The 10,398-nt window shown below is 38.5% G+C and overlaps 1 protein-coding gene across 6 annotated transcripts in view; it reads right to left on the bottom strand.

Moving 5' to 3' along the window:
- Positions 1-10,398, bottom strand: part of wipi1 (WD repeat domain, phosphoinositide interacting 1) — a 69,024-nt gene that overhangs the window by 13,913 nt on the left and 44,713 nt on the right. Inside the window, exons 9-13 of one of the 6 annotated variants that reach the window (XM_048610681.1) lie at positions 10,099-10,266; positions 7,489-7,596; positions 4,864-4,985; positions 4,065-4,165; positions 2,591-2,942 (exon numbers count right to left, since the gene is read on the bottom strand). In XM_048610681.1, coding sequence (XP_048466638.1) covers positions 2,940-2,942; positions 4,065-4,165; positions 4,864-4,985; positions 7,489-7,596; positions 10,099-10,266 — 502 coding nt within the window. In that variant the 3' untranslated portion in view covers positions 2,591-2,939. Of the gene's footprint in view, positions 1-2,590; positions 4,166-4,863; positions 4,986-6,480; positions 6,554-7,488; positions 7,597-10,098; positions 10,267-10,398 lie in introns of those variants that run through there. The other 5 variants (XM_020512928.2, XM_020512927.2, XR_007264544.1 and 2 more) reach the window with 5 other exon arrangements.

Genomic DNA, 10,398 nt, shown 5'->3' with positions numbered 1-10,398 from the left:
AAATAAATGAGAGAGCAGAGTTACAGGGTAGTGAAGAGGTCAACGATAACTAAAGCATAACAGCAGATATTAAAACCAGTCGTAAAAGGTCAAAACTTATGTTTCTTTACCTGAGTGCACACAACATTTGTAACAAGATGGGTAAGTTTTAGGTACAAATAAAAATAAATGAAAGTGACTTGTTAGCCATTACAGAGACGTGGTTTCAGGGTGACCAAGACTGGGAACTCCATGGTGTGGTGAGTTGTGATGTAGGTGCAATGGATTGAGATGTGTGTACAGCTTTAGTCCTCTTATTTGACAAATGATATATTGGCATTGGAGGCATTTCAAAACAGGTTCAGTAGGCTGAACTAACAGATTAGGCCTTCAGTCATTAGATTTTAGAAGAATGAGGGGTGATCTTATTGAAAAATACAAGATTCTGTGGGCTCAGTAGGATAGATATAGTAAAGATGTTTCTGTTAGTGGGGGAACATTGAACTAGGGGTCACAATTCAGAACAAAGGGACACTCATTTAAAATAGGATGAAATTTCTTATCCCAAAAGGGTTGTGAATGTCTGGACTTCTCTACCCCAGACAGTTCTGGAGACAAGATCACTGCAAGTATTTAAAGAAGAAATATAGAGACTTCTGACATATTGAAGAGTTGAGGGCTATGAGGAGCTGGCACAAAAGAGGATTTGAGGCCTGGGGCTGATCAACCATGATCTTGTTGAATGACTTGCCAGGCTTGAGGGGCCGTGTGGCCTACTCCCGCTCTTAGTTCTTATCTGAGCTGCCTTCTGTACAAAAAATCGTCAAAGTGGTAACTGTAAAGGGAAGAGCACTGAAAAACGTTCAACCTTTGTTCATGACAATACAGGGTATGAATATCAGGGAGTCAGGTCAAAGATTAAAAAAGAAGTCAGGAGTAAAGGGAAAAGCCAGGCAAAAATCTTCTTTGCTCAACATTAAATTGAATTATGAAATAAATTATCAAAGAAAGAATTAGAAATACTAATAGGAAAGTGAAATACTGCAGAGGAAGAAAATCTGATATTAAAACAAAAAGATGCTTGAAATACTCAGAAGGTCAGACAGTATCTATGTAGAGAAACAGGGTAAAGTTTTCAAGGTCAAGATAATTTTTTTATCACTGGCAAGTCAGGCAGCATCTGTGGAGAGAAACAGATACGCAGACAGTCCAGAGATATGCAGGCTAGGTGGAGTGGCCATGGTAAATGAGGGGTTACGGGAATAGGATGGGAGAGCTGGGTCTGGTTAGGATGCTCTTTGGAGGTCAGTGCACACTTGATGAGTGAAACGGCCACTGTAGGGATTCTATGAGTCCAAATCCATTTTACTCATGATGCCGAACTCGAAACATTAACCCTGTTTCTTTCTGCAGATGCTGCCTGACCGTTGATCCTTTCAACTATGTTTTTGTTTTTATTTTAAAGAATCAGAAGTGTTTCTGAAGAGAAGAGGCTAGTCTCCCAAGAAAGGGTAGGTCTTGCTGTTTCTACAAATTCCAATGTTGTTGTCATGATACAGCCCCCACCTAGCTATGCTACAACAACTTCAGTACAAATAGACACAAAATAATTTTGACGGTTTGTGCAGCATCATGTTCAGCCACAAAGAAAATTAAATGTTCAATGGGATCCCAGCTGAATCAATATTTGTGTGCAGCTGCATGAAGTTGAATTGATTCGATGTTAGTTTGAGAGCTGTTATAGTTTAACAGGAAGCAATAGGAAGCAGTTCATCTATCAGCTGTAATTCTAAGTACAAAGAATTCAACTCAGAAAATGTGGGTCTACAAATTTTCCTCTGATCAACTAGCTTTCATAATGCACATTATAGGAAAGCAGCCAGCCTCAAATGCATGCAATGCTTTGTAATTAGAATGCCTTATCACAACGCAGCCTATTATTCAAAGATTGAATCTATAAATCAGATTTGAGCAGCAGTTCGGAGAGCCAGTCTGAAACAAAAAAAAAGTTGCCAGAATATCCTTCTGAGTTACTGTAAAAACCTGATCAATGACAAAAAATATAGCTGAAATACATCCCTGACCGATAGTTTTCCTTGTGACTCACTGAAAACAATGGAACACTCCTCAATCAGAGACCTGGCAGTATGCCATGGACAGCACCCATCAAGACACTACAAATCTGACCTTATCAACTCCTAATCCTTGTCAGTGGTCGTGAGCACCAAAACAGAGACTGTTTTCATAAAGCTATTAAAAAGTGCTGATATTCAATTCCAAATTGATGGCATAGGCAGAACAACCAGCAATTGAAGGTCATTAAAAATGAAAAAAAACCTTATTTCCTGACCACATATATGTGTCACCCTGTGACTTTTCTATCCACTCACTGCCATTACTGTAAAACCTCTGTGTACTGAATAAATGGTGCCAGACATTGTCAACAGCTATTGAACTATTAGAGTGCATGTGATGTGAATAAACGTTCGATACTAACAGAAGAGTGGAAATGGAGAACACAATAAACCTCAGAAGCTAATTCCATCATTAAGAATAAAGAAGGCCCAGCATTAAACTGACTTGTCATTTATAACATATTCACGCACATGTATCACATGCAAGCATTCACTTTTTATTTTTGAAAGTAATGTCAAAATGATGTCAATGTTATGTAAAGCATAAATGTTGCAAAATCAGTGTACTTATAGCAAAACTCTTCAAAGAAAACTTGAGGTCCTACCCTTAAATGAGGAAAAAAATTTCAATCTAATTTTTAAAAAAAATGTATATCTGGGCAAAAAGTATTAGCAATTATTTCTATATTAAATTTTTAAGCTTACATCAATAGATTAAATTGCCGCGGCTTGGTTTGCTTTTTCAATTTATACGGTTGGAATATTGACACTTCACATTTTTTTGTAACTCACCCAGGCTACCAGGCCACATTTCCATCAAAGTGATTACTGTGAGAATGTAAGAAAAAATGTAATGTTGCTTGGCAATAGCAAACCTCAGAAATACTTTGAATAAGACTGGTTAATAATGGTGTTTTAAAACTAAATGGATTCTGGAAAAAAGATACCTTTAGGATGCTAAAACAAATCCTCAAATCTGTTCACAAATAAAAATGTTCCATGTCGTTCACAGAAATATTTTCTGATCTTTTAAATTTGCTTCCCATCCAATGGTGGAGTTAAGATTATGGAAGTTTCAATTTTAAAAGATCAAAAATCAGCACTGGGGTTCAGTCCTTCACTTTTAATTTGATGGTAATCATTTACTAAACTGTATTATTTATGCAGAAATATATCCTATCAATTACTGAAAGTACAAAAATTAATATTTGCAGTGGCAATCAACACACTAAGTATAAGATGTCAATTATACTGTGAAAATTGCTGAACACAAGCAAAAATAAACTGTTCAAACCACTAGATGATTTGATTTTTTTTTCTGTTAACACTTAAGGCTCAAAATGATCATTTCTACATTTCCTTTCAAAATGTGCAAGAACCTGACTGGGCTGAGGGTACAGACGTAGGCACACTTAAGTGGATGTGGCTGATCACTCTACACCTGCAGTGAATGTTGCAAAATTAAGCACAATCGTAAGATTTCCAAGATGTCGGTCTACATAACAATATCGCAAAATTTGGTACTTCTATTCTAACAACAGCAATATCCTGTGCATGTCTTGCAAAGTTGCAGACGTACGGGAAACCTATAGGCTGAGGGCACATCTCAGTACTCTGGGCTTTCAGTTCTCTGGCTGCTGAGGTACATGCTCAGTTTATGGGAAAATATTTTTTATTTGTTTATTCCAAACTCTCCACTGATCATGCTACATGCCACAAAATGCAAAAGAGGAATATATATGAACAAACTAAACAAAGGACAGTTATAAACTTGTGTCACTTTTTGATGCCATGCATTCCTTAAAGTGTTAATCAAAATGGTAGGGGCCAGCTTCACTGTTGAATGAACGTATGTTTGCTACTGAGATACATTCTTCTTATTTTTCAGATTAACACTTGACCTTGAGTGACAAAGTGTTGGCTCGGGCTTTAGTTATTCTGTATGCTCACAGGAGGGAATTCAGTGTCATCATCCAGGTGCAATGGTCCAGCAGCAAACTCGTGTTCAGGAATGATCTCTCCATGCAGAGTCCCCCCATCCTCGGAATATCCTGGAAGGGAATGTTAAGTAACAGTGAATCTTACAGACCATGTTGAGTATATTGCACTGTTTAGTCCACCCCTCAACAGTTTTGTTCAACATAATATAGATGTCAGCATAAATAATTCCTCATACAATGTATTTGATAGCCTGTATTTTCCATAGGCCTCACTCTCCAGCATGCCTTGCGCCCCCCTTTATAATAAATTCTTCCATGAGATATGGGCATCACAGCTATTTGTTGCCCATCCATAGTTACCCTAATTGATCTGAGTGGCTTGCTAGGCCATTTCAGAAGGCAGTTAAGAATCAACCACATAACTGCAGATGTGGAGTCACATATAAACCAGACCGGGAAAGGAAAGCAGATTTCTCTTTATAGAGGCAATTTCTCACAACATTTGACAGTGGTTTCACGGTTGCCACAGATGGCTAGATTTCAATTCCAGATTTTATTGAATTTAAATTCCATCAGTTGCCATGAAGTGATTTGAACCCTTGTCCCCAGAGCATCATTTTGGATTACTACTGCAGTTATTATCTACCGTGTTATTATCACAATGTCACTATACCCACTGTGTAATAGATATTGTAACCTACTAAAATTCCATGCACAGAGCTCCCTTGTGTGACGTACTTGGAGCAAACGGCATGATCATTTGGTCAGTCAATAAAAGAAATTCTGAATGGCTGAGATTGAGTTGATACCTGGTGTTGTTGATGACGAAGGTACTAAGCTGGTTTTGGCAACAGTTGCTGCATAAGTTGGTGAGATGGAAGGCATCAAGTCAGATTTGGCAGTGTCACTGTTGTCATCTTCATTGTGCAGGCTAAATCACCCCCAAAAAATGCAGAAATCCGAAATGTCAAAATCTGAGCTTCCATATAGATGTTGCATTTTCAAAGCTAAATGGAGTATAGGTTTACCTCCTCATTTCCAATGAGTTACGAACCTTACTGACACCATGAGTGTGGTTAGTCCTCAGTGGAGGATCGGAATTATTCTCTCATACCCTCCTATCACCTGCCATACAACATCAATGCAAGGAGAAATATTGTGTTTTCAGAAACACCCCTAATGAGTAGTTCAAGTGGACCTTGCCTTGATGTTCAGGCATGCTGTGGTATCAGTATATATCATCAAGTTATAATTCAGCAAGTTACGTTTTATTTCCTACTGATTTAGTTGGAAAAAGTAGCAATATTGAATCAATAATTTCACCAGTGCCAGATAAAACATTAGGTTTAACTGCTGGAATCATAATATTCTTTAAAGAGGTTTCTACAGAATTGTCTCTTTAACAGTCACCAAGATATTCACAATATGTGAGCTTTTCCCATTCCTGCCATTAAGTGGTAGAGAGTTTGAAAATCACTCCTGATAGCCCAAAATGTGAAGACCACAACATATTTGTTAAATGCTAGGTTGGCCTCTTGTAGATACTCATCAAGTCTGGATGTGGTGACCATGATAGTATTCCTCCTTTGAATTAATAGGGTTAGCTTCTGGTCCCATTCCAAACAGCCACAGCTAGAGGTGACTTGTGAACTGGCTCTGAATATGGTACTGAGGTGCATCAGGGTTACTTGCATCTGATGGATGTAGGTGTCCCCATCCTCCCCATCCATTGTAGAAGATAAATGGAGCTCTTTAGATTTGATTCCAGTTCAACCAGGAGAACAAACTCCAATATATGTTGAGAAAACACAGGATAACAATACTTCACCTTCTCTTTTCTAGCAAGTGGCTCAACAATCTTATGTAGCAACCCCAAGATAAACCTGTCAGCAATTCTGTTTTGAAGTATTAATTCAAGCAGACTGGGAACAGTTTGTGCGATACTATGCCTGTTTTGGCGTTGTAAAATTCTACTGCAAATAAATTTTGAGTGGAGAATATTATGTTCCCATTCATGAGGTTATTAGACCAAGGACATAACTACGAGCGTTGTTCAAAAGATGGTAAAGTTGCTTATCCCTCTGGCTAACAATAAAAGACACACAACGTACAATTTTTCAAATTGTGATTCAGAAACAAGTACATTTACTCCCAGTTGTCTCCCTTTATAATACTTGCAATGAAGGTGCAATTATAGTAGGATACAGTGCACCTTCAAAGTTTTCAAACAGCAAAACTGCATTGTACATTTACCATTTTCTAAGTACTTCACATCAGAATTATATTAAAAAGAACCTGGTGCATTCTGTAAATGTCAGAGTTCCTGACAAACATGCATCATATTTTGCAATATGTGTTCTTACTGCATACGAATGATGTGAACAAAACGTGATAAAATATGTCAAGGAACAGCATAGGCTACCTACCTTGAGGAGAATTCTTCCTGTTAAGTTCCCAGTTTTGACACACGTTGGGTAGAGTTGCTGCTGGACTTTGTACCTGGGAGAAAAGAATCAAGTGAAGGGTGACCCCTTTCTTTATGACTTAAGGTTACTATGATGTCATAAAGAAGGGTGACCCTTACAGATATTTTCTAAGCAACCTGCTCAGAGATGTTATTACATGCCTCTGGAGCAGGTGGAACTTGAACACAGACCTCCTGGCCCAGAGGTAGGGACACTGCCAATGTGACACAGAGCCTCCTGTATCCCCTTGTATTATATGGAAAAGCTGATTCCTACCAAAGGCACCAGTTCAATTAACTAGTAAGGAAATAAAGAAACTATTCTGCAAAGTCAGTGGAGTCAGCTCGGAGAAGGGGAGCAGAAAGATAAAGATGCATGCAGAATGATCATTTGAAGGCAGACAGCCAAATAATATTCCTTTGTAAAGTTTGCAACCTCCACAAATAGCTTAAAAAAAATCAAATGGAAAGGGAAATTTCTAATTTTAGGTTCTATCAGTAAGAAAGGGCAGTCTAAACCACAAAAATCCTCAGTTGCCTGCTCAGCGTAGTAACTATTCCAGTCAGCTACAGGACAAATATTTCCATTGGAAGTGAAGACATGACTGTGGACCACATGCAGTGAGGCTTTACGGGTGCTGCCTATCAATTGATAACAATAATATAAATCAGGAGCTAGTGCTCAAATCAAAATTTACAGAACATCTTGTACTCTTTCTTAAATGTTTATCAAATAAATAATTTGAAAGATTGACCTTAAGCACAATGGAGATATGGCACACCTATATTTTGCGCTATGGTGCTTGCAAACTTGTTCTGTTTTTGATGCTACTTTCAGGCACTTAACTACAAAATGGTACTCTAATTAAATCATACCATGTTCAAAGTCAGATTCACTGGGCACTCTGCAGCTTTGCCAGCAGTGTTAAGTTTCAAGATATTCAATGGTAACTGTAGAATAAGCATTTACCTGTGTTTCTTTATCAGAACACACTCTCCACCATCATGAGGGTCCAAATTGTAAATGTAGAGGTATCCATCTGAGGCAGCAACAAGAAGTCGAGGTAATTTCTGTATCCTGTTCACCAAAACAATATGCTTACTAAACCCTGAAACAAACATTTTCATCATTTTGTAACAACCAAATGTGGCTTATATTACAGCCCGGGATGGTTTTCTCAATATCCTACTTCCTGTTGATCACAAACACTTTCCAAAGAACATGTTCATGATTTCAATTTAAAAATTCACGAAAGAATATCTTCTCCACTGAAGAGAAAGGGAAGAGCTCAAATTTATCTGGTACCTTATATGTCCTCAGAGAGTCTCAACACAGCTACTAGTTTGCAGACAGCTGTTTTTAAAAACTAAAATAAATAAATGACCAGTAGTTCTTTTTGTGATCTTAACTGCTCCAATTATATGTACTTAATCTGTGTTCCAAGTTAGTTCCAGTGGCAACAGTCCAAGACACTTAGATGCCCACTCATTGGCCATTCAGTTCATTAATAGTACCAACTAAAAGGCAACAATCTCACCTAATTGAGCTTTACATCTCTTGTCTTACAGACTACAGCATCTAAATGTGATAAGGGTTCCTGCCTCTACCATCCTTTCAGATAAGTGAGTTTTAGGTGCCCTCATCTTCCCTGTAATGAAAATATTTTTCTTCAACTCCTCTAGAATTCTTCTGCCAATGTATGTCCCTTGATATTGACCTCACACTGCCATAGGAAATAGGTCCTTCCCATTCATGCCATGCAAGCCCCTCATAATTTAATACACCTCAATAGTATCTCCCCTCAGTCTCCACTGCTCCAAAGAACACATTCCAATCTATTCAATCTTTCCTCATAGTTAAAATTCTCTACTTATAAGTCTTCCCTGTATCTCATGTAAATTGCAATCTTTCTGTAATGTGGCGATCAGACTGTACTCAGCACCTTGAGCTGTGTCCCAACCGGTATTTTAAACAATTCTAGCATAAACCTCCTGCACATATATACCTCAGCTAAAGAAAATATCCTATATATCCTTCTTAACCATGTTATCTGTCCAATTAGCTTCATGGAATCTAATATTGAACCCTGCAAATACCGACTGGAAACTGCCTTCCAATTACAAAATCACCAGTCCACCTTTTCCCCTTGTGTCATAGAGGGGCTCCCTCTGAACCAATTTTGGATCCAATTTGCTACCTGCCCTCAGATGATAACGACTCTTGCTTTTACATCCAATCTGCATGTGCAACCTTGTCAAAAGCCTTGCCAGAATCTTCCTTGTTGCATCCTCAAAAAATACTCAATTACGTTTATCGGACACATTCGTCTCTTTAAAAAAAAATCCATGCCAACTCTCCTTGATTTGTCTCTGTCATCTCATTGAAAATATTGTCCCTCAGATTTTCTTTCTTCCCAATATTTGGCCCACCACAAAGATTAAGCTGACTGGCCTGCATTACTTGGACTATCCTTCCTCCTTTATCTAACAATAGAACAACATTAGCAGTCCTCCAGCCTGGAGCCAAAGAGGATTGAAAACTGATGCTTCTGATTGCATCCTGAGTTCCATGTCATGCAGGTTTGGAAATGTATCTACTTTCAAAGATCCTCAACCTTTAAATATTTCTTCTCTCACTATGTTTATGCCTTCCAATACATCACACTTGACCTCAACTACAACATTTGCATTTTCCCTCTTTCTTTTGTGAAGACGCATTCATTAAAAACCACACCCACAACTTTCAATTCCATACACAGGCTACCTCTTCAGTCCCTAACCAGCTTAACTCTTTCCTTGGAGATAGCAGGATTTCTGAAGAAGGGTCCAGACCCGAAACGTCTGCTTTCCTGCTCCTCTGATGCTGCCTGGCCAGCTGTGTTCATTCAGCTCCACACCTTGTTAACTCTTTCCTTATTATCCTTATTATTCACACAGCAACATCAAACAGACAGTGATGAGAAGCTAGCTGTTAGTGATGTGGCTAATACCAAGACAGCTTCCTGATTTTCAAGCAATGTCATAATATCCTCAATGTCAATCTGAAGAACGAAACAGGCAGTTCTAGACTGAAATTCAAACCCAAAATGTGCAGTGGGGCCTAAGCCTTGACTGGACAAACCTGTATCCATACTCTCTGCAGTGGAGTCAGTCCCAGCATGGAAGACAGCATGCATTCAGACCGGCAAACTTATCGTCTGCTTGTTGTGGATTTCTTCAAAGCTTACTTTATAGTTTCATACCTATTGATGGTTCCCTGTTGGTTCATATATTTGAATGGCCAGAAAAAAAAAAACTTCCCTCCATTTAACTGAAGGACAGAAGGAAAAAAAAAGACCTGAAGAACTACATTTAAACTAAACTATTAAAAAATGCCAACAACAAAAAAAAACTTAGTTCTGAAGAAGCGTCACTGGACTCGAAATGTTAACTCTGCTTTCTTTCCACAGATGCTGTCAGACTTGCTGAGTTTTTCCAATAATTTTTGTTTTTGTTTCTGATTTCCAGCACCCACAGTTCTTTCATTGTTTTGTTTACTGTTTCACAAAGAAAGCTAGTCAACTGTGTCATGTCTACTTACACAGTAAGCGTACAGATGCTTCGTTGCCCAGAGAAGTTGAGACGTACTGTGGCAAATGCTCGGTCCTGGTTTATTATGCCTGATACCTGGGTAGGGAGGTAGTTAGTGGCTGCCATAAACATCTTTCCCATGTATCCACTCCACGTAGGAGATTCCTCCTGGGGCCTGCTGTAACCAAGGATACATTTCAGAGATCAGAGACTCGACATTGTGTCTGTCAGTGTACATTACCTGAGCATTATTTTTCTTTCAAACTTGATCCAAATGAATACAAGGCCAAACCTTTTTCAAGCGCTGTGA

This window comes from Rhincodon typus, chromosome 23, assembly GCF_021869965.1.
Source record: "Rhincodon typus isolate 14 chromosome 23, sRhiTyp1.1, whole genome shotgun sequence".
In the NCBI taxonomy this organism is placed as follows: Eukaryota; Metazoa; Chordata; class Chondrichthyes; order Orectolobiformes; family Rhincodontidae; genus Rhincodon; species Rhincodon typus.
The sequence above is the reverse complement of the archived record's forward strand: the minus strand, read 5'-3'. Positions and strand labels throughout refer to the sequence as shown.